The sequence below is a fragment of the Mobula birostris genome, chromosome 14 (genome assembly GCF_030028105.1).
Source record: "Mobula birostris isolate sMobBir1 chromosome 14, sMobBir1.hap1, whole genome shotgun sequence".
NCBI classification, from domain to species: domain Eukaryota; kingdom Metazoa; phylum Chordata; class Chondrichthyes; order Myliobatiformes; family Myliobatidae; genus Mobula; species Mobula birostris.
In genome coordinates, this window is record NC_092383.1 from 85779472 (window position 1) to 85804286 (window position 24815).

Consider the following 24815-nt stretch of genomic DNA (forward strand, 5'->3'; position numbering starts at 1 on the left):
TCAATAGCAAAGTGGATGTTGTAAAAATACAGCACACACTTGTTCAACATCTTAGTATTATTCAGGCATACCATTATAATTTCGTTGTACTCGGGAATTTCTTGTATCCCAGAGGGTTCAAAGTTCAAAGTTCAAACAAATGTATTATCAAAGTGCATATATGTCACCATACACAACCCTGAGATTCATTCTCTTCCAGGCATGCTCAGTAAATCCATTATAGAATAATAACCATAATAGAATCAAAGAAAGTGCACCATTTATGAAGCAGGCTGTTGGAGGGAATGGTTGAGGCAGGCACAATAACATCATTTACAAGGTACTTGGAGAGATACATAGCTAGAGGAGGTCTGAGCAGGGTATCCCAACCTCCTTTTATGCCATGCATCAACCCCGTTAAGCAAGATGTCTGTAGACTAGGCTTGCCAACTTTCTCACTCCCAACTAAGGGACAAAAGTAGCAGTCAAATACGGGACACTTGTGTTTACCCTGAGAAAGACTACCATGACCATGAAGCCTTGCGCGGACACCTGTGTGCGCTTACGTGACGTGCGCATGCGTGTATGTGCCGATTTTTTTCTACAAGTCAGTTTTGGCTTAATCTTCCCGATTCTGATACACTGTACATACATTATTTCTACTTTATATAGGCTGTGTGTTTATCATATCATCCTGCTTTTACTATATGTTAGCGTTATTTTAGGTTTTATGTGTTATTGGTATGATTTGGTAGGTTATTTTTTGGGTCTGGGAACGCTCAAAAATTTTTCCCATATAAATTAGTGGTAATTGCTTCTGCACTTATGCCATTTCAGTGTATGAACGGATTCATAGGAACACTGTACCTTAGTGGGGGAAATACGGGACAAGGGCGGTCCCATATGGGACAAACCAATTTAGCCCAATATACGGGATGTCCTGGCTAATACAGGACCGTTGACAACCCTACTGTAGATCCCAGGTTGGGAACACCTGGTTTAGAAGGTTATGGTCAAATGGAATCAGCTTTGATGGACATCTGGGTTGGCATGAATTGATTAGGCTGAAGGGCTTGTTTCTGTACTCCATGATTCTAGGACTCTATGAGTGACTACCAGGGAAGCAGGGCCTCCAGCCCACTGAGTCCATACCGACCCATTTATACGAATCCCATTTTTCACCCCACATTCCTATCAACTCCCCCCAATCTGAACTAATGACTTACACACTGAGTAACTTCCCGTGGCCAGTTAACCTGCCCCGCCGTACATCTTTGAGATGCAGGAGGAAAGCTTCTCTCTCAACCCCTTTCTCATTCCTTCTCCCTTTGACACCCTTACTGATCAAGAACCTATTAACCTCTGCCTTAAATGTACTCAGTGACTTGACTCCACAGCTGCCTGTGGCAATGAATTCCACAGATTTATAGATGGAAAAAGATTCAAAGTACATTTATTATCTAAGTATGTATACAGAATGTGCCTCTGAGATTTGTCCGCCCACCGGCAGCCACGAAACAAAGAAACACCGCGTTCAAGAAAACATTAAACACCCAACGTGCAAAGAAAGAACAACTTGCATGAGCAGCAAGAAGCAAGCAGACAACACAAGGGGAATATCAAACATCAAACCAGGAGTCCAGTAGTACTCAGTTCAATGTCGTACTGCTAGCCAACCACCCTCCGGCTTAAGGAATTCCTCCTTTAACACTACCCTTGAGCCTAGGACTGAATGCACACCAATGCACACTTTTTCCATTCCAGAAGAGAGGAAGCGATCTTCTCTGGTCTCATCTGTAGCTGCTGGAACAGACAAGCTGCTGAAAACCATACTGTCTCAAGCAAAACCAGGAGGCAGGGCCTTCATGAATTTTAACTGGTTGCACCAATGAGTGTACCTCCTCACTCCCATGGTTCAGTGGCACAGTTGTATCTGCAGACACTGCAGACACTGCCACACTTCGAGATGGATTGCCGGACAGGGCAAGTATAATATGTGTGTGGGAAAGACGCTGCTGGATCGCAGAACAGTGGAATCTAAACCGAGCGCAGTCAGATGAAAGACGCTGAAGTTCAAGCAGGCGTTTGATATTGTTCAGGCAAGAGAGACAACAGTTAATCATGTAGCCGGATTTGCAAAGTAATCCAGTGTAGGCCCAGGGGGCTTAGCTAAAGATAAAGGAGATTAGTTTTATTTGTTATATGTACATTGAAACATTGAAACTTACAGTGAAATGCATTGTTTGTTTCAGATGAACATTGTCCAAAGCTGTGCCGGCTGGGGGCTGGGGGGCAGCCTGCAAATGTCGGCATGTTTCTGGCATCTGCATAGCATGTCCACAATTTACTAACCCTAATCCACATGTGTTTTTGGCAAGTGCGAGGAAACTGGAGCTATCAGAGGAAACTCGTGTGGTTACGGTGGGGTTGGGAGGGGAGGGACACGTTTAAACTCTGTACAGACAGTGGTAAGAATTGTGCTGTGAAGTGTTACACTAACCACTACACTACTTCGGCATCTTCTGAATTTGCTGGATTCCTCCGTGGGAATGGAATGAAGTGTATGCTCACCTCTATGAAACCCAGTCTCTGCCTTTTGCTGGAAAAGCAGTTCAGACCCTAAAAGATCTATTGAAAAAGATGGAAGAAAGTGAAGCTCAAACTTATTTTCATAAGCTTTCTCTGCCCAAGGACACCCACACAGTGACAGGAGGGACACCCGCTGAATTTTCAATGAGAAAAAATGGAAATAAAGCCCCAAGGAGAGCTATTGACCCACAACTCCAGTGACCCAGATTCAGACCCAAGCTCTGTTCTCCCAGAAACCATGTAGATTGCCCCAGGTGTCCCAATTTCCTCCCACATCACAGAGATGTGAGGGGTGGTAGATTAACCGGTCACTATAAATTGAGTAGTACATGGGATAGTTGTAGAGCTTCTGGGGAGGTTCATGGAAATATGGGGAGAATAAAAAGGGAGTGGCGTAGGATTATTATACAGTAATAATTATTATACAGATTAGGTACATTATATACCTAGGGTGCCTAAAACTTTTGCAATGTACTGTATTTGTCAAAGTGGAGCGGAGGGTGATTTGGTAAACCTGGCGGGAGCAAAGGATGTTGGGAATGGAACAGGGTGGGAGGGATGTGGAACAGGTGGCAGAGAAGGAGTGCCAGGGGTGCCAGGCAAAGTCATTTTATTCCAAACAATTGGTTTATTAATCATTACGGAATTTCTCTCTGGTGCTTCCCGCTCCCTTCCCTCTTCCTTCTCTTTCTCCCCAACCATGATTCTTCTCTCCCTGCCCCCTTCCCACTCTCAGTAAGCAATAGAGACTCATATCAGCATCAGGTTTATCATCACTCACATATGTTATGAAATAAGCATCTTTTTTTGCAGTAGCAATACAATGCAGTGCATAAAATTACTATAGTACCATGCAAGAGTCTTAGGCACCCTATATATATATGCCTAAGACTATTACACAGCACTGTAAATGAGTGCTTGATGACCAGTATAGACTTGTTGGGCCTGTTTTTGAGCTGTGTGCAACTCTACAATTCTTTAACACACTACCGAGGCTCAGTGCTGTTCTGTATTTAAAACAGGTGACGGGGTAGCAATAACATAGAGACCACACACACGCACACACACAAAATGCTGGAGGAACTCAGCAAGTCAGGCAGCATCTGTGGAAGGGAATAAGCAGTCAACATTTCAGGCCGATACCCTTCATCATGATTGGAAAGGAAAGGGGAAGAAGCCAGAATAAGAAGGTATGGGACAGGGAAGGAATACACACTGACAATTGGCAAGAAAGCGGAGGGAGGGGAAGGAGTACAGCCTGGCTGCTGATAGGCAATATCAGATGAAGGGGAAGATGTGAGGGTGGGGGTGAGGAGGATGAAGTGAGAAGCTGGGAGGTGATAGGTGGGAGGACTGAAGAAGAAGAAATTCTGCAGTTTTGAAGTAGATCATCATGTACCTATGCATAATGACACATGAGGAATCCATCTACTGAGGCACAACATGCTGATCCACTGGACTAGTCTTATCTGGATATAAGCATTTGCCCTCAGTATCACTGAAGTGAGACTGGAATCCTTACCCTTACCCAGTTTTCAATGAGCCATAGCTGACACTTCTCCAATTCCCAGAGGGTTACAAACCTGAAATGCTAACTCTGTTTCTCTCCTCACTGATGCTACCTGACCAACTGGGTATTTCCAGTACCTTCTGCTTTTATTTCTGATTTCCAGCATCTACAGCATTTTGATCTTCACTTGCTTCAGTCAAGTTTGTTGCCATTCAACCATACACACGTATACAGCCAAAAGAAACATTGATCCTCTGGAACCAAGGAGTAAAACACTGTACATATAGTCACACACAGCTCATAGAGTTACAATAAAGTATAATACAGTCACAAAATAGTGTTAGCACAAGTCCCTGATGAGAGGCATGGCCTGAAGATTAATGGTGCATGGAATGTTGTCCTGGAGCTGTGTTTCTATAAGAAAGAGCGCACAGAAGTTCCTCATCTCACACTGATTCAGTTGCAGATAAAGGTAATTCAATTTGTTTTCCAGGGAGAGAATGGTGGAGAACATTGATGGATAATGCTATAACATTAGTTGCATTCTAACTTTTCACTTTAGTTTTCTTTTATAAATAAACCCTTTGGAATAACTTTGGAACAGATGAAAGACAACAGGGTGCATATATATTCATGCTTGCCTTTATAATTAATGCCAATCTAGCAGCGTATGCTTGTTGAATGCTGCTTATTAAATTTATTTTGTTTGATTTGAATGGGACCAATGCTAATTCACATTTGCTACAGTATCTCTTGAGTCTAGTGCTTGCAGCTGAGTGTAGATTTGCACCCAACTGTGTTCAGTGATTTCAGGCTGCTCAATACCATCACACACCAAATGCACCTCATGTTGGAAGTGCTTTGATAGCTTACATCCCTAATTTGATTGGCATTTGTGTTTTCCAGGATACTGGAAGACAGCTGTTTAATCTTGCAGATTCCATCGAGGAGGGGACCATGCCCAAGGAGCTGGTGGACATCATAAAGAAGCTGTGGGATGACTCAGGGATTCAGGCTTGCTTCGAGAGAGCTGCAGAGTATCAACTCAATGATTCCGCTTCCTAGTATGTTCAACCCACTCATTAATGATGGGTTTGGTATTGCTACTAGCCATGTCATCAGATAAAAACAATAATTTCTCTACTTTTCTAGCTGGATTCAACCCTTTCTTTAAATGTTTATATCCATTAAAGTAGCAAAGACTGGGATATTAACCTGGTAGCCACTTAATTATATATACCAGTACACCTGCTTGTTAATGCAAATATCTAATCAGCCAATCATGTGGTAGCAACTTAAGGCATAAAAGCATACAGACATGGTCAAGAGGTTCAGTTGTTGTTCAGAACAAACATCAGAATGGAGAAGAAATGTGATCTGAGTGACTGACTGTGAAATGGTTGTTGGTGCCAGATGGGGTGGTTTGAGTATCTCAGAAACTGCTGCTCGCCTGGGATTTTTACACACCAGTGTCTCTAGACTTTACAGCGAATGGTGCAACAAACAAAAAAAATCTGGTGAGTGGCAGTTCTGTGGATAAAAATGTCTTATCAATGACAGAGGTCAAAGGAGAATGGCCAGACTGGTTCAAGTTGATAGTGAGGGAACAGTAACACAAATAACCATGTGCTGCAACAGTGGTGTGCAGAAGAGCATTCCCTGAAAGCAAAACATGTCAATCTTGACATGGGTAACTACAGTAACAGAAGACAATGAACATACACGTAGGAGGTACCTAATAAGTGCCCAGTGATTGTGATAAATCACCTATTTCATCTTACTCATCATTTCTGGACCCTTTTTTAAAAAAATAAATGATTAGGAAGGTAACACTCCTTCCACGAATAACACTCTCTTCCCTGTTATGTTGATGCTTTGTACCTTACGTGATAACCAATAATTCATCTATGCTAACCTTTGAGAGCTGCGAAGTCTTAGAGTCATCCAGCACAGACAAGCTCCTTCGGCCCTTCATGTTCATACTACCCATTGTACCTATCTACACTGATACCAGTTACCCACATTAGGTCCATAGCCCTCTGTGCCTTAATGATTCCGGTGCATGTCTAAGTGCTTCTTAAATGTTTTAGAAAATCTGTCTCCTCTAGCACCTCTTCAAGCAGCACATGTGCGGTTGAGTTTAGGAGCCGAGAGGTAATTTGCAGTTATATAGGACCCTGGTCAGACCCCACTTGGAGTACTGTGCTCAGTTCTGGTCGCCTCACTATAGGAAAGATGTGGAAACCATCGAAAGGGTGCAGAGGAGATTTACAAGGATGTTGCCTGGATTAGGGAGCATGCCTTTTGAGAATAGGTTGAGTGAACTCGACATTTTTTCCTTGGAGTGATGGAGGATGAGAGGTGACCTGATAGAGGTGTAGAAGATGATGAGAGGCATTGATCGTGTGGATAGTCAGAGGCTTTTTCCCAGGACTGAAATAGCTAGCATGAGAGGGCAGAGTTTTAAGGTGCTTGGAAGTAGGTAAAGAGGAGATGTCAGGGGTAAGTTTTTTACGCAGAGAGTGCTGAGTGTGTGGAGTGGTCTGTCGGCAACGGTGGTGGGGGCGGACATAATAGGGTCTTTTAAGAGACTCCTGGACAGGTGCATGGAGCTCAGAAAAATAGAGGGCTACATGTAACCCTAGGACATGTAAGGACATGTTCGGCGCAGCATCGTGGGCCAAAGGGCCTGTACCGTGCTGTAGGTTTTCTATGTTTCTATTCCAGACTCCAACTTCTGTGTGAAACAAGCTCCTTTCCATTCCATTCTAAACCTCCTACATCTCAACTTAATCTGAGTCTTTTTGCCACCTGAACTGTGGGAAAAAAGACTTTTACCATCTATCTTACCCACCCTCTCCTTAATTTAAATCTATCATGGCATTCCCCAGGGTCCTCTGCTGCAGGGAGAACAAGAATGCCTGTTTATCCAGGACTTGCCTTCTTTTCATTACTACCAACAAAGAGAAAGTACAGGAGCCTGAAGACACACACTCAACATTTTAACAGCTTCTTCTCCTCCACCATCAGATTTCTGAACAAACAATGAAACCATGAACACTACCTCACTAGTTTTGCACTTTTAGCTCTACTTATTTAGTTTATTCTTAACATTTCTTACTGTAATTTATAGTATTTTTATGCATTGCATTGTCCTGCTGCTGCGAAACAACTGATTTCACGACATATGTCGATGATATTCAACCTTATGTTGATTCTGTCCCGTCTATCCGCAGAAACAGAAGGTTCCAATCCAGACAACATCCTGGTGACTCTCCTTTGCTCCCTCTCCAGGGCAATCACATCTTACCCCACAGTGCTTCACATGCAAACACAAGAAGCATGATCATGCACAGATGATAGATTATTTTCACTCTTCTGTTAATAGAGCTCCCCTCTGCCAAACACCCACACGCTCACACATACGGTTTGCCTTTTAGCGACAGGCATAAGCCAATGGCAGAAGTGGGGCAGATGGAGGCACTAAAGTGACTGGTGTTGTTTGGGCAATTCTTTTCAATTAGACCTTTCTCTTTGCTGGCAAGAAGTGGTGAAGTTATTTGCCAGTGCTAATGACTTTCAGTGTTGAGTACAGTTTAGGGTGTGAAATTCAGCACCTCTGGTCATGCTGGTAATGAATGTAATTTAATGTACACTAATACAGCATAGTTAAACTACTGAATCAAAATATATAGGAACAAAAGTGTGAGGCTGGGGAAGGATTAGCGTAAAGCTGATTTAAGTGTGCAAATTATGTGATTTTGTTTTCATTTGAAGGAGCATTTTTAGTTGAGGTTGTATACAATATCGGTGAGGGCTAATTTTAAAGATTCAAAGTACATTCAAGTCATGTCAAGTTTATTGTCATTTTGACCATAAGCTGCTGGTACAGTACACAGTAAAAACGTAACAATGTTCCTCCAGGACCCTGGTCCTACATGAAACAACACAAAACTACACTAGACTATGTGAGACAGCACAAGGCTACACTAGACTACGTAAAATAAACATAAAAACTGCACTAGACTACAGACCTACACAGGACTACATAAAGTGCAGAAAACAGCGCAGGGCAGTACAATAATTAATAAACAAGACAATAGGCACAGTCGAGGGCAAATTATAATATAATAATAAATGATGTAGATGTCAGTCTAGACTCTATGGGTATTGAGGAGTCTGATGGCTTGGTGGAAGAAACTGTTGCACAATGTGGTCGTGAGAGCCCGAATGCTTCGGTACCTTTTGCCAGATGGCAGGAGGGAGAAGATTTTACGTGAGGGGTGAGTGGGGTCCTTCACCTGTTACCTTTGCGGATGCAGCGTGTGGTGTAAATGTCTGTAATAGCGGGAAGAGAGACCCCAATGATCTTCTCAGCTGACCTCACTATCCGCTGCAGGGTCTTGCAATCCGAGACGGTGCAATTCCCGAACCAGGCAGTAATGCAGCTGTTCAGGATGCTCTCGAAACATCCTCTGTAGACTGTGGTGAGGGTGGAGGGTGGGAGATGGGCTTTTCTCAGCCTTCGCAGAAAGTAAAGGCACTGCTGGGCTTTCTCGGCCCTCAGCTCCAGTCCTGACACCCTGCCTTTTTAGTCTATCTGGGCCAGTGTATAAATTGTCCAAACACTAGGTCATCCCCCTGCACTAGGACCCGGTGTTTGGAACATTGTGTTCAGTTCTGGTCACCTACCTACAGGAAAGATATCAATAAGTCCAGAGAAAATTTACAAGGATGCTGCCTGGACTTGAGGACCTGAGTTAGAAGAAGAGGTTGAATAGAATAGGACTTCATTCCCTGGAGTGTAGGAGAATGAGGGGAGCATTGATAGAGGTATACAAAATTATGAAGGGTATAGATTGGCTAAATGCAAGCAGGCTTTTTCCACTGAGACTAGAAAAGGAGGTCATGGGTTAAGGGTGAAAAGTGAAATGTTTTAAAGGAATCTGAGGGGGAGGATCTTCACTCAAGGGGAGGTGAGAGTGTGGAACTAGCTTCCAAGTCGAAGTGGTGGATGTGCATTAGATTTCAACATTTAAGAGAATTTTGGATAGGTACATGGATGGAAGGGGTACTGAGTGCTGTGGTCCAGGTGAAAGTCACTGGGACTAGGCAGCATAACTGTTTGACATGGTCTAGTTTCTGTGCCGTAATGTCCTATGACTGTATACTATAAGATGTTACTATGTCAAACAAATAAGTAGATCTACTTTGCCTGATACTGGAAAATGTAGAAAATATGCTCCACTTAACAAATGATGTCTTAACGTCGATCTATTTTTAATTTAAGTAAACCCAGTAGAATCAAAGAGCAGGATTGGGGTGACCCTGTTTCGAAGTTTGTCATTAATTTAACAGTGCTCACAGTAAACTGAAGGACCTAAAATCCTAGAAATTCAATCACAGAACTTTTCTTCCGTGCATTGTTATAATGTTAAAAATAATGTTTTACTTCTCCCCTGGAGTGAAACATGAAATAGACCATTTTGCTCCACACTAATGTCACTGGAAGTTCGGAGTGCTTCAGGAACCGGGGAAACTATTGTATCGTCAATTACTTTTCAACCTGAGGCGCCTTTGTAACTCTCAACCAACACCAGCCTAACCCCACAGCACCTCCCTCACACTAAAACTAACTGATCGCCCACCCGGAAAACGGCAGCTGGAACATCAAACCCCTAATCCCAAATCCCCCTCCACCCCAAAATAAACTATAACATCAAACACCCAACACACTCTCTCTCTCTCACACACACAAACACACACACACACACACACACACACACACAACTTAATAATTCAGACAAACTTGTTATAACCTGGAATGTCTTCCTTGGATTATAAACTTCCCAAAACCCAACACACATGAATGAATTACGAAAACAAAATTGTCTATGACATCACCTTTGAGTCACTTATATACCTTACACTTTTCAGCAATTTTCCATTTCCGAAGTACAATTTCCATAAACTCTGGAATGGAGCAACAATCTAGAGAATCATCTGTGGGGAGAGAGAGGGATAGTTGATATTTAGGGTGAAAACCTGCATGAGGACAGGATCTTTTTTTTTATATAAAAATTTCTAATAGTCTTTCCTTTCTTCATAAATTGCTAAGAGGAGAATGAATTACATTCTATTTTCTGTATTATACATTCTATATCAAATTTATACTTTGTAGGTCAACGCTATGTGTGATTCTGATATTGTTTATTTTACCTTCTGTATGTGCTGTTATTATTGACATATATACCAGAGACATTCTCCTTCTGTTTGTATACACACTTAAAAAAAATCACTAAAAAGATTGAAAAAAGAAAGAAAGAAAGGACAGGACCTGACGCAGAGTTGCAGTCTAAAATGTAATCAATCTGTTCAAAGTTCACTCCCCCGCCCACAGATGCTGCTTGGTCTGCTAGTTTCTCCAGTGTATAGTTGTTGTTCCAGGTTCCCGCATCCACAGTCGTTTACGTCTTTAGACTGACACTTGCTTGGAAATCAAGTTCCAATGGAGTTTCTTCTTTCACCAGATGCGGGTGTTTTAGGGTGTGTGTGTGTGTGTGTGGGGGGGGGGCGGTGTTCACAGTTTGAATAAATTAAAATAAGCCATTGTGCAGTAATAGAATACCTTCTCCTTCTCCATTGCACCCTTAATAATCTGAAGATATCTCAAAGTAATTCACAGTTAATTAATCATTTCAAGTGCCTTCTTTGCTTTTGCCAAGTGATTAGTGCTAGGTTCCACACTGAGAGAGTAATGACCAGATAATCGGTCCCTTTACTGCTGATGATTGAATATAAATCTTGGCCAGGACATCTCCTGGAGTTCTGTTCAGTTAGTGCTGACTAGACAGATGGATGCCTGGTTTGATACATCTTACAGAAGCTGGAAGTCCTTGCAGTGTGGCGTTCCAGGATCAGATTGCCTTAGTTCCACCTCTGCTGGACAGTGGCTAGAAGCTATTGATTTAGGGGTAAGATTGCTGGCATCAGCACTGAGGTTCCTACAAAGTGCATCTGCATGAAATGCAAGCTGCAGAGTATTAGAACAGTATGTATGAGGTCGGAGGAGCAACACCTCATACACCATCTAGGTAGTCTCCAGCCCCTTGGTATGAGCGTAGAATTCTCCAACCTCTGGTAATTCCCTCCCCCTCCCTTCCCCTATCCCTATGTCACTCTGCCCCCTCCCCCAGCTGCCTATCACCTCCCTCATGGTTCCGTGTCCTCCTGGTATCCATTGTGTTTTCCCTTATTCTTTCTTCACCTTTCCTGCCTATAACCTCCCTGCTTCCCTTCCCCCACCCCTTTATCTTTCCCCTTACTGGTTTTTCACCTGGAACCTACCAGCCATCTCCTTTCCACCCTCTCCCCACCTTCTTTATAGGGCCTCTGCCCCTTCCCTCTGCAGTCCTGACGAAGGGTTCCGGCCCGAAACGTCAACTGATCGTTTCCACGGATGCTGCCCTACCTGCTGAGTTTCTCCAGCGTGTTGTGAGTGTTGCTTTGACCCCAGCATCTGCAGATTATTTTGTGTTTAATATGTTTGAGGTTCTGTTGGTTTCACTCTGTTTGCCGAAACTCACCCCATAGTAAAGAGCTGAATAAAAGCCCATGTACACTTAAGGCGAGAGAGATTTTTTAAAGAGAGTAACACACACAAAATGCTGGAGGAATGATTCTGAGGAAGGGTCACGGCTCAAATCCTTGACTGTTTAGATAGATAGATACTTTATTGACCCTGAAGGAAATTACAGTGTCACAGTAACATTACAAGTGTATAGATATACAAATATACAAATATTAGAAAAGAAGTAAGAAAGAATAAAAAAATTATTAATTCCCATTAATGGTGCCTGATTTACTGAGTTCCTCCAGCATTTTATGTGTGGTGCTTCTGATTTCCAGCAAATGCAGAATTTCTTGTGTTTATAGTTTTAAAGAAAGATTACCTGTATTTGTCACATGTACTTCGAAGCTGTGAAATGCATCGTTCATGTCAAATCAAATCAGTGAGAACTGTGCTGGGGGCAGCCTGCAAGTGTCTCCATGCTTTTGGTGAAAACATAGCATGCCCACAACTCACTAACCCTAACCATATGTCTTTTGGAATGTGGGAAGAAACCAGAGCACCCGAAGGAATCTCTCGTGGTCGTGCGGAGAACGAGCAAGCTCCCTACAGGCAGTGACAGGAACTGAATCCCAGTTGATGATCGCTGGCGCTATAAAGCTTCGTGCTGACCGCTACGTACTGTGCCGCCATCCTTCTGCAGTTGAACATGAAGAGATTTTCCTGTCTGTAATTGAAGCATAGAAACATATAAAACCTACAGCACCATACAGGCCCTTTGTCCCACAATGCTGTGCCAAACATGTACTAACATGAGAACAATTAACTTCAACTAGTATCAGTAAAAAGTGTGATTTTTATTTTCATCAGCTACTTGAACAATCTGGACAGAATCACTGCTCCTGGCTTCATTCCAAATGAACAAGATGTCTTGCGGTCCAGAGTTAAGACCACGGGTATTATAGAAGAACAGTTCTCTTGCCAGGACCTGAATTTCAGGTAAGGGCTGGGCAATCTTGCCATTTAGTCCACAGCTCCTGCAAACTGAGAGCTATTTTTCCTGATCAACCAACAGTGGCAGAGCTCAAATGAATCCCAAAAATACACAAAGATTGAGGCTGATAAATTGCTCTGCAGAAGTTCACAGCCTCTAACCAGTCTTTGTCAGTCTTTGTTTATTTTGTCAGTCTTTGTTAATGTATCATTTTTCATAAATTCTATTGTATGATTTATGGTCCTGTAAATGCTTGCAAGATGGGGATATATACAAACTTTGATAATAAGTTTGCTTTGACTTTGACTTTGAACCATTCAGCTTCTTGTGTAAGCCAAGACATTTTTAGTGAGATTAACTTTCCGGCATTCTAATCCATATTAAATGGACTTCAATGCACTAGCCCTAAACTTGACTGCTAAGAAGTTCCATATTTTATAAATAACTTGTCCATGGTTTTAATCTTGAAATCTGTAAGCATAAACATTATTCTTTTCAAAATGAAGGGATGTTTGTGTTAGAGAATATACTTTCCGAGAAACTGGAACCACATAGCAATGTGTTTTTGATTGAGCTTTGGCTTAGTCCGGAATAAATCACATTTGCAATCATTTTGGGTTGGTAGAATGGGTGTGGCACTTCCAATGGGCAATCATCCTTGGGATCCTGTGAGTCAGCGCCACATGGGATGACATCATTCCTTTGCAGTGTTCCCATTGGAGCACCCAGTCCCAGTGGTGCCCACGCCAAAGCATTCCCTGCAGAAAATCATAGAAACATAGAAAATAGGTGCAGGAGTAGGCCATTCGGCCCCTCGAGCCTGCACCACCATTCCGTATGATCATGGCTGATCATCCAACTCAGAACCCTGTACCAGCCTTCCCTCCATACCCCCTGATCCCTTTAGCCACAAGGGCCATATCTAACTCCCTCTTAAATATAGCCAATGAACTGGCCTCAGCTGGTTTCCTGTGGCAGAGAATTCCACAGATTCACCACTCTCTGTGTGAAGAAGTTTTTCCTAATCTTAGTCCTAAAAGGCTTCCCCTTTATCCTCAAACTGTGACCCCTCGTTCTGGACTTCCCCAACATCAGGAACAATCTTCCTGCATCTAGCCTGTCCAATCCCTTTAGGATTTTATACGTTTCAATCAGATCCCCCCTCAATCTTCTAAATTCCAATGAGTATAAGCCTAGTTCATCCAGTCTTCCATCATATGAAAGTCCTGCCAGCCCAGGAATCAATCTGGTGAACCTTCTTGTACTCCCTCTATGGCAAGGATGTCTTTCCTCAGATTAGGGGACCAAAACTGCACACAATACTCCAGGTGTGGTCTCACCAAGGCCTTGTACAACTGCAGTAGTACCTCCCTGCTCCTGTACTCAAATCCTCTAGCTATAAATGCCAGCATACCATTCACCTTTTTCACTGCCTGCTGTACCCTCATGCCCACTTTCAATGTCTGGTGTATAATGTCACCCAGGTCTCATTGCACCTCCCCTTTTCCTAATCGGCCATCATTCAGATAATAATCTATTTTCCTGTTTTTGCCACCAAAGTGGATAACTTCACATTTATCCACATTAAATTGCATCCGCCATGAATTTGCCCACTCACCCAACCTATCCAAGTCACCCTGCATCCTCTTAGCATCCTCCTCACAGCTAACACTGCCACCCAGCTTCGTGTCATCCGCAAACTTGGAGATGCTGCATTTAATTCCCTCATCCAAGTCATTAATATATATTGTAAACAACTGGGGTCCCAGCACTGAGCCTTGCGGTACCCCACTAATCACTGCCTGCCATTCTGAAAAGGTCCCGTTTATTCCCACTCTTTGCTTCCTGTCTGCCAACCAATTCTCTATCCACTCAATACCTTACCCCCAATGCCGTGTGCTTTAAGTTTGCACACTAATCTCCTGTGTGGGACCTTGTCAATAGCCTTTTGAAAATCCAAATATACTACATCCACTGGTTCTCCCCTATCCACTCTACTAGTTACATCCTCAAAAAATTCTATGAGACTCGTCAGACATGGTTTTCCTTTCACAAATCCATGCTAACTTTGTCCGATGATTTCACCGCTTTCCAAATGTGCTGTTATCACATCTTTGATAACTGACTCCAGCAGTTTCCCCACCACCGACGTTAGGCTAACCAGACTATAATTCCCCGGTTTCTCTCTCCCTCCTTTTTTAAAAAGTGGGGTTACATTAGCTAACCCTCCAATCCTCAGGAACTAGTCCAGAATCTAATGAGTTTTGAAAAATTATCACTAATGCATCCACTATTTCTTGTGCTACTTCCTTAAGCACTCTGGGATGCAGACCATCTGGCCCTGGGGATTTATCTGCCTTTATCGAGGCAGGGTCTGCTGTAAGTAAGTGGATCTCAGATCCTTTGGCCGTCCCATTATGAACATTTGTCGATGCCTACCCATCTCCTCTGATCGGCTGTAAGATTATTCTCCATGGTTTCATTATCTTCATCCCCCTTCTCATAGAACTTACATTTCAGGGTGCACTGGAGTTTCGAGGCAAATTTGTTCTTTGCAGGAATCTAAAGGCAGCATGGTAGCATAGTGGTTAGCACAATACTTTACAGTACCAGCGACCCCGGTTCAATTCCCACCACTGCCTGTAAGGAGTTTGTATGTTATCCCTGTGACCGCATGGGTTTCCTCTGGGTGCTCTGGTTTCCTCCCACTATCCAAGGGCACACCAGTTGGTAGGTTAATTGGCCATTGTAAATTGTCCTGTGATTAGGCTAGGATTAAATTGAGGGTTGCTGGGTCGTGTGACTCGAAGGGTTTGAAGGACCCTTTAAATAACCAGTTAAAGACTAATAACATTTAGAATTAGTAAAATAATTGTCCAATAGGAAGTGAAAATCTGCAGATGCTGGAAATCCGAGCAACACACACAAAATGCTGGAGGAGCTCAGCAGGCCAGGCAGCACCTATGGAAAAGAGTACATTCGACTTTTTGGGCCCAGTAGTAAGTGCTACCCGCTATATCCTGATACCTTTATGATCCAGAGGTTCTTTGGAAGTCAAGAATGAGGCATCAACCTTATTGCTTATGATGATTTTAAGTGTTACAAGAGCAGAAAATGGATAAGAAAAAGGAGCCAAGAGAGCAAAGAAAAAGGAAAAAGAAGTCGTGGCCATCTCATACTCAGACCAGAGATAACAAAATGCCTGTGATAACAATTAACCTATAAAATAGCCAGATTCAAGTGGCATCACACTTCCTACTGAAGTTTCTAGAAAAAGATAGAAGCAGCTATATCGTAATTACTGGAATTACTGTATATGTATGTATATGTAATAGGTGATTATATAAAAATGCAAGCAAGCATAGAAAAGTTAAATTCCAAGAAAAGTACAAGGAAATTAACAATTCTATACCCCAATCCAACATGCCCAATAACCCTTTGTCTTTTCTTGATGTGGTTGATAACCTTGTTTCCTTGGCTGGAACAGGATGGCTATACGAAGGAGAGTTGAGCTTTCAAGGGCTACGTTCAGCCTGGGTGACTGCACCATGTCTGCATACAGTCTCCGTCAGCTTATCATCTTGACTCTTGCTTTACTGAACTTGCACTCACAGAATAGGCTGTACAAAGTGTCCGCCAGCACACCACTTTAACGCTCCTTGCTGCTATTTCCACAAACCTACCAATTCACACACCTTTGGGCATCAGGTGGAAACCCATGCAGTTACAGGGGGAGCATGCAGACTCCACACAGTTAGCACTAGAGGTCAAAGTTGAACCTGTTTCGCTGGAACTGTGAAGAAAAACAGTTGAAGTGTGTCACTCCATAAAAAATAAATAAACAATTCAGCAAATAAACAGGTCCCCATCACCCACGACATGCCCTCCTCTCATTGCTACCATCAGGAAGGAGGTACAGAAGCCTGAAGGCACACACTCAACGATTCAGGAACAGCTTCTTCCCCTCTGCCATCCGATTTCTGAATGAATATTGAACCCATGAACACAACCTCACTACTCTTTTATTTCTATTTTTGCACTACTTATTTAATTTAACTATTTAATATATATATACTTACTGTAATTCATGTTTTCTCTATTATGTATTAAATTGTACTGCAGCCACAAACACAAGTTTCATGATATATGCCGATGATATTAAACCTGATTCTGAAATTTAATTTAACTTTTTTAATATATACATTACTTTAATTTATATTTTTTATTATTATGTAATGCAATGTACTTCTCTTTATAACAACAAATTTCACAACATATGCCAGTGATGTTAAATCTGATTCTTTCCAACTATTACCAGAATGGATTCCAAATGAAATTGAATTGTGATTTATGACTGTGTCCCACTCCCACTATTCTTGAAATACCTTTCTGCTCCAATCTCAGAATGTTTGACGTTGGTGGACAGAGATCGGAAAGGAAGAAATGGATCCACTGTTTCGAGGGAGTTACCTGTATTATCTTCTGTGGTGCCCTCAGTGCTTATGACATGGTGTTGGTGGAAGATGATGAAGTGGTATGTAACTCTAAACCTGAGCCGTGAAAACAAATAATCACACACCAATACTTTTAAAACATTGACGTAATTGGTTTCTGACCTAATTCCTCAGGAGGTCAGAGCAAATGCTGAGATAATAGGATTAATGGATTTCTTCTGCATCAGGAAGTATTACAAATGTGATCCTTCAAATGAATGGCAAAGGTTTTTTTTGGCAAACATAAGAAGATACTTCGGGATGATCGAATCTTAGAAAATTCATCAAATGGATGGAGGACATTTGGCCAACAGTCAATGCCAGCTAATGAAGAGCTTCTAGCTCTGGGTCCATAGCCCTGCAGGTCACAGCTCCTCAAACCTTCTTTGAATGTATAGAATGTATCTACCTCTGCCAAACGTTCTCCACCTCACCTCTAATTCTTACAGTTGCCTTAAGTCAGTGCCTGCTTATTTTGATCCTTCTGCTGAGGGGAATAGGTCCTTCCTATTTACTCAATTTGGATCCTGCATGACTTTATACACCTCTGGAAATGCTCCACTCTCCCTCCTCTGTTCCACATCAATATTCTGGTCTATCCAATCTTTCCCTGTAGTGAAATGCCCTGGCAACATTCTTGTAAAATCCGTTTACATTCTCTTCCTTTGTAACAGTGATTCAGATTAACTTATTGCCATTTACACCAGACTGCAATTAACCTCCTTCTTTGCATGAAGTTCACAGAGTAGATAGTGTAACATACAAAATGCTGGGGAAACTCAGCAGGTCGGGCAGCATATATGGATATGAATAAGTAGTTGACGTTTCGGGCTGGAGGCCATAGACTGACATGTCAGAACAGGAATGGGAATGGGAATGGGAATTAAAATGTTTGGCCACTGGGAACTTCCACTTTTGGCAGACGAAGCAGAAGTGCTTGACGAAGAGATTCCCCAATTTACAATGGGTCTCACCAACGTTGAGTAGGCCACATCGGGAGCACTGGACTTGATAGATAGCTGATTCACCCCAGCAGATTCACAGGAAGTGCTGTTTGAGGCCCTGAATGGAGGTGAGGGACGAAGTAAATGGGCAGGTGTGGCACTTTGGCCTCTTGCAGGGATAAGTACAAGGAGGGAGATTAGTGCAGAGGTATGAATGGACAAGGGCATCATGGAGGGTACAATTCCTGTGGAAAGTGGAGAGAGTGAGAGATGTTTGGTGGCAGGCACCCTTTGGAGATGGCGGAAGTTGTGGAGGCTGATGTGTTAGATGCAGAGGCTCATGGGTGGTAGTTAAGGGCAAGAGGAACTCTATCACTGTTAAGGCAATGGGAAGATGGCGTGGGCACAGATGTTCAAGAAATGGAGGAGATGTGGATGAGGGCAACATCGATGGTGGAGGAAGGGAAACCCTGTTCTTTGAAGAAGGAAAGATGCATCTTGGGAACAGATGCAGCAGAAATGAAGGAAATGAGAAAAGGGAATAGCATTTTTACAGGAGGCAGGTTGAGAAGAGGTATAGTTTTGATGAAACTATTACACTTCCAGAGGTAATGCAAGCTTACAGTAGGAAAGTATAATCTGAGGTGAGTTTTGTTCTGTATAGCTAGATTGCGTCTACCACAGTGTAATGTCAACCTATGTGCAACCCTGATCTTGCTTCATTAACACACTTCAGCTTGTTACTGAAAAAAGCTGGATTTAATTTAGTTTGACGTCCTTATGTGATTATGTCGGGTACATTCAGTGTGATAGCTGAGTTGTCATGATTGGGCCTCATTTGAGAGAACATTGCTTGCGTGATCGGAACGTTCAATGACTCATTTAGTGCTTTCCCTGACTGCAGTGCAGAATGCCAAGGGCAGATTAGCTTCAGTGGTCACTGGGTTTGCATGAAGGCAATTTGTCGCAACTAAACTCAATATGGTAAACCGGCCACTCAACAGAAAGCCTCAGAGAGATATTGAACAGCTATAATATGTTGTCAGTCTTCTATCATCTACAGTACTTTGAAATGAAAACAATACTACATTCAACAAAACGTTGATTGCAAAAGAACTCACTAATATTCAGTTCAAAACTTCACAGTCAAGGCATATATTATTTGAATTTTCATTTTTTACCTGTGGAAGGCCACATCTCAGCTTGTGAACTGTAGAACAAGGAATAAATAGGTCCACTGGGAAAGTTGAAAAGGCAAGGGTTGTGAATCCAAGCCAGAGACTGAAAAAGTCCTGGGATTATAGGACTGTGTTGGGAGAGAGGAGCAGTGTTTGTTTGGCTGTTGTTGCTTGGCATTTTCTGTTCTGTTCTGCTGAGCCTGATGGGCATGCCACGTCGGCATTGGAATGTGTGGCGACACTTGCGGGCTGCCCCCAGCACATCCTTGGCTGTGTTGGCTGTTAACGCAAATTACACAGTTCACCGTGTGTTTTGATGTACAGGTGAGAAATAAATTTGGATCTGAGTCATTCTGGGTGGCATAATGAACTTTATAAGGAAACCATCATCATCATTATGTGTTGTGTCGTATGACGTGGGCGATCGTGGTCACGATTTAATCTGTTTACTGGGTGAGGGATCGTTCCCTTCACGCTGTTGCTCTATCCCCCTTTTTACAACGGGTCTCACCAACGTAGAGGAGGCTGCATTGGAAGCACCAGATATAATAGGAGATTCGCAGATGAAGTATTCCCTCACCTGGAAGGACTATTTGAGGCACTGAATGGAGATGAGGGAGGAGGCGAATGGGCAGGTTAAGCATTTAGGCCACTTGCAGGGATAAGTGCCTAGAGGGAAATTAGTGGTGAGGGACAAATGGGCGAGAGGATCACGGAGGGAGCAATCATAGCGGAAAGCATACCCTGTACCCCATGCCCTGGCTGATGAACGCAAGCATACCAAATGCTTTCTTCAAAATTCAAAGTAGATTTGCTAATCTATGTATACTATATACCATTTTGAGGTTTGTCTTCTTATAGGCAACCACAAAACAAAGACACAAAATAGAACCCATTAAAAAAAAACAGACAGCAAAAGCATCAAACACTCAATGTGCAAAAAAAAAGAACGAATCATGCAAACAATATAAAATAAACAAAAAAAAACACAGAACATGAATCTCAGAGTCATTGAAAGTGAGTCCATAGCCAGTTCGGGGCTGAGACAAGTGAAGCTGGTGCAGGAGCCCAATGGCTGCAGGCCCCAGCCACGGAGTCATTTCTGCCAGTTCAGTTTTTCACCACTCTGTCTACATACATTACTACTTTTAGGGAAATATGTCTGTTTCTACAACATTTTCCAGGTCCTATCATTCACTACGTAAGTCTCGCCCTGGTTCAACTTCCCAAAAATGCAACACAGTGCTCTTGTCTGAGTTCAATTCCTTTGCTAAGCAGTGAGGCTCTGCTGAGATTCAGTTGGATTAGGTCCCTGAATATTTCCACTTAACAACAGCAGGCACTCAGACACCCCACGTTCTTTCATTATGATGCAAAACTTACAAACCGACAATGCACAGAACAGTTAGCCCACAGCTTGATTCCATACAGAATCATGTTGCTATGAAGGGGATGAAGAGGATATTTGTACATTGTTACTGGGACTGGACAATTTTGCAATTGAAGTCATTGAGTCCTAAAGTCATACAGCATGGCTTCGGCCGAACTCCACCATGTTGACCAAGACTCCTAGTCAAAGCAATGGGAAAAGACTTGGACAGAGGAGACTTAACCGAGGTGTATAAAATTATGATGGACCCAGATAATAAGTAGGACCTGAAACATTGGCTCTGTTTTCCTTTCCAGAGGTACTGTCTGGCACATTGAATATTTTCAGCATTTTCTGTCTTTGTTTCGGGAGCCATTTCCCTTAGCTGAAGGGTCGTAAAACGAAGGGCTTCGATGTTAAGTAATCAGTTAGAAGGACGCAAGTGGTGATGAGGGTTTTTTTTTGGAATTTACTGCCTGGAAGGGAAGAAGCAGATCCCTCCACACACTAAACTAATACTTGGGTGTGTACAGCAGTACACTGCCCCGTGACTGACTTCAAGTCCCTAAACTTTGAATTTCCCCTCCTACAGTCTCCTTTTTTTAAATGTTGCAGGGTGTGTGTTTCAGTTGCCTATATCTCCTTATGTGGCTGGTAACAAATTTTGATTGATAACTCTCCTGTGAAGAGACCCTGGGATGACCCTGGTGGAGCAGACTTGATGGGCCAAATTACCTAATTTTGCTCTTATGTCTTATAGTCTTATGTTAAGGTGCCATAAAATGGCAAGTTGCTATTACTTGACAGTACTCAAAGACCTGATCCATTTACAACTCCTAGTTACCAATCACTCAGCAGCTACTTGATTCGGCACGCCTGTACACTTGCGTGTTAATGCAAATATCTAATCATCCAATCATGTGGCAGCAACTCAATGCATAAGAGTATGGAGACGTGGTCAAAAAGGCCAGTTGTTGTTCTGACCAAACATCAGAATGGGGAAGAAATGTGATCTAAGTGACTTTGACCATGAAATGATCGAAGTTGGTCATTTGATCATTGGTGCCAGATGGGGTGGTTTGAGTATCTCAGAAACTGATGATCTCCTGGGATGTTCATACACAACTGTCTCAAGAGCTTACAGAGAAAGGCGCAAGAAACAAAAACACAATGAGGTATAAACACCTAGTTAATGACGGAGGTTGGTGGAGAATGGCCAAACTGCTTTAAGCTGAGAGGAAGGTGACAGTAACTCAAAAAAAAGTGTTACAATAGCGGTGTGGAGGAGAACATCTATGAATACACAACATGTCGAACCTTCAAGTGGATGGGCTACAGAAACAGAAGACCATAAACATACACTCTGTGGCCACTTTATTAGGTACAGGAGGTACCTAATAAAGTGGCCACTGAGTGTAGGTCATCTCTACCCAATTCTAACTGGAGGCTTCAGGGTCATTTAAAGTGGAGCAGAATAAATCTTTCAATCATCATTTAATTCAAGAGATTGAAGGTAGAATACAGAACTTCAGAAAGCTCGAACGATCAATGGGAAGTTGCAAATCCTCCCTCAACATCTTTCTGGGACACATTTCTCACTTGCCCAATCCCTGTGGGACTAGGTAATAATTGGTACTTCTACACTCACTTCTAGCTCTGTCGTCAGTTTTAAATTTGCAAATGTACTTAACTCTTAACAAACCAAGTGCTTTAATCCTACATCCAGAACCCTTATGTTTAAGTTTGCTGCTGGAAAATAAAGGGATAGAAAATCCTTCATTTTATAAAGGCGATGACAGGAAATTATAATCACTGGTTTAACCTCAGCTGTCATTGCATCCTGTTCTGTGCATCGCTCTCTATGAAGGTGCAAGGTCTTTACGAGGATGTGGGGCAGGTTAATTCAAGTGTCAGTAAGGATAAGACATATTGAATATCTGGAGGGTTAGGATAAAATGGAAATATTCTATTAGAGTAGAGTTAATGGAGGGCTTTGACTTAGTAAATACAAAGAAACTGTTTTCACTTGGCAATAGGTACAGACTTAAAATAAGCATCCCCAAAAAAGTGGAAAAATTAAAGTAAAATAAAAATATCGAGCTGATGTAAATGCACTGCCTAAATATGCAGTGGGGGCAAATTTAATGCTAATTTTCAAAAATGCATTAGATAGCTTCTTGAAAAGGGAAAATAATTTAGGAGGAAAGAGCAGGGATTATTCTAAAAGCTGGTACAGGGCTGATAGAGCAGCTGCACTCGTGTGCTATGTAATTTATGGAGAAGAACTTGCCTCGGCATTATTACAAAATTGTGTTCTAGTGCCAGACCACGAATGGAGCAGACAAGGAGAAAATTAAACAAGGTCTCACATTTAACAGGTAAAATAATGTCGAGATGTAACGGTGAGAGATGAACAAGGAACATGTTTTTTTAAAAATTAATTTGCAATTTGATATCTGATCTTTTCTACCACCATGTTTATACTTCCCACAAGTTCCTTCTCACCAATCTTCCTCCCACAGCATTACCTTTCATCCCTTGAAAACATTTATATTATTAACTCTATTGCTGCAGCGTATTCACCTGAGGAGTTAGGTGTATTCAGATAAAATATTTTGGACTGGGTTAGGTTAACTGTTCCATAGCAGAGGCTCAGTACATTATATAGGTCACTTTGCTTTTCTTATTATCAACTCTGTTCTGACCACTGTAGTGTTATGCTGAAGAAACCAATAACATGTGCTATATTTACAGCATAAGCACAAGGGATTCTGTAGATGCTGGAAATCCAGAGTAGCATGCACAAAATGCTGGAGGAACTCAGCAGGTCAGGTAGCATCTATGGAGTGGAATAGAGAGTTGACATTTCAGGTGGAGACCCTTCATCCTTCCATAGATGCTGTCTGACCTGCTGAGTTCCTCCACCAGTTTGTGTGTTACTTTATATTTACAACAAATGGGCTTGTGTTGTGCATGGAAATTACAATTTCCAGGGGTCAGGCTGGTTTTGGGTTGATTACAGTTGAGCTGTATTTTAATGTTAGACTCACATAGGCCTCCATTCCTATGTAAGGAAGTTTCTCCTTTCTCCAAAATTTAGCAAAGGATGAGTAAGTATGAACATGACAAAGTGATACTGTTTTATCATCTCTGCTCTTTTCCCACAAGAACCGAATGCACGAGAGTCTCCATCTCTTCAACAGTATTTGCAACCACAGATACTTTGCAGCCACCTCCATTGTACTCTTCCTGAACAAGAAGGATCTGTTCGAGGAAAAAATCAAAAAAGTTCATTTGAGCATCTGCTTCCCAGACTACGATGGTACTTTTTATTTCATTCCATATTTCTTAGCAGGAAATGTGACAATAGATTGAGGAATGATTTCAAATAGCTATCATTTACTAATCATTCCCAAGCCAATTAAATGTTTAATGGGCCTGACTACATTTCTTTCAAGGGAACTGTTGCTGCTCTAGTTTGTACCTGCCTTCTGTACTATGAATTGAAACACAGAGGCACAGACTAGTGCAACTGACTTGCTCTGAATTCTCCACTGACTGTTATCTCAAAACTTCTTGAACAGTGGGGCAGGATTGATTATGTATTTAATCCTTTGCTTTAAATCAGCTAGTGTACCTAGATTAATCTAGGTACACCGAGACATCTAGTGACCTAGATTAAAAGTCACTGCAGGTAAATGTTTATGTTTTAAATTAATTTTTGGTCATTTAAGATATCTATAAGTAAAATTATTTCAATTTTTTAAAATCAGTTTTGTATTTTTAATTACTTACACTGCTGGCACTCCATCTCTGTCCATCTTTGGTACACTTTGGAAGGACAAACTCCAAGGCAGAGTACAAAGCAAATAGCAGGATACTCGGCAGTGTGGAGGAGCAGAGGGATCTCAGGGTACATGTCCACAGATCCCTGAAAGTTGCCTCACAGGTGAATAAGGTAGTTAAGAAAGCTTATGGGATGTTAGCTTTCATAAGTCGAGGGATAGAGTTTAAGAGTCGCGATGTAATGATGCAGCTCTATAAAACTCTGGTTAGGCCACACTTGGGAGTACTGTGTCCAGTTCTGGTCACCTCACTATAGGAAGGATGTGGAAGCATTGGAAAGGGTACAGAGGAGATTTACCAGGATGCTGCCTGGTTTAGAGAGTATGCATTATGATCAGAGATT

The 24815-nt window shown here is 42.1% G+C and overlaps 1 protein-coding gene across 1 annotated transcript in view; it reads left to right on the forward strand.

The window, feature by feature from the left end:
• LOC140210046 (guanine nucleotide-binding protein G(t) subunit alpha-2) overlaps window positions 1–24815 on the forward strand; it is a 119403-nt gene that overhangs the window by 35267 nt on the left and 59321 nt on the right. The window contains exons 4-7 of the mRNA XM_072278820.1: window positions 4985–5142; window positions 12519–12647; window positions 17047–17176; window positions 23795–23948. Of these exons, the coding sequence (XP_072134921.1) occupies window positions 4985–5142; window positions 12519–12647; window positions 17047–17176; window positions 23795–23948 (571 nt within the window). The remainder of the gene's footprint in view (window positions 1–4984; window positions 5143–12518; window positions 12648–17046; window positions 17177–23794; window positions 23949–24815) is intronic.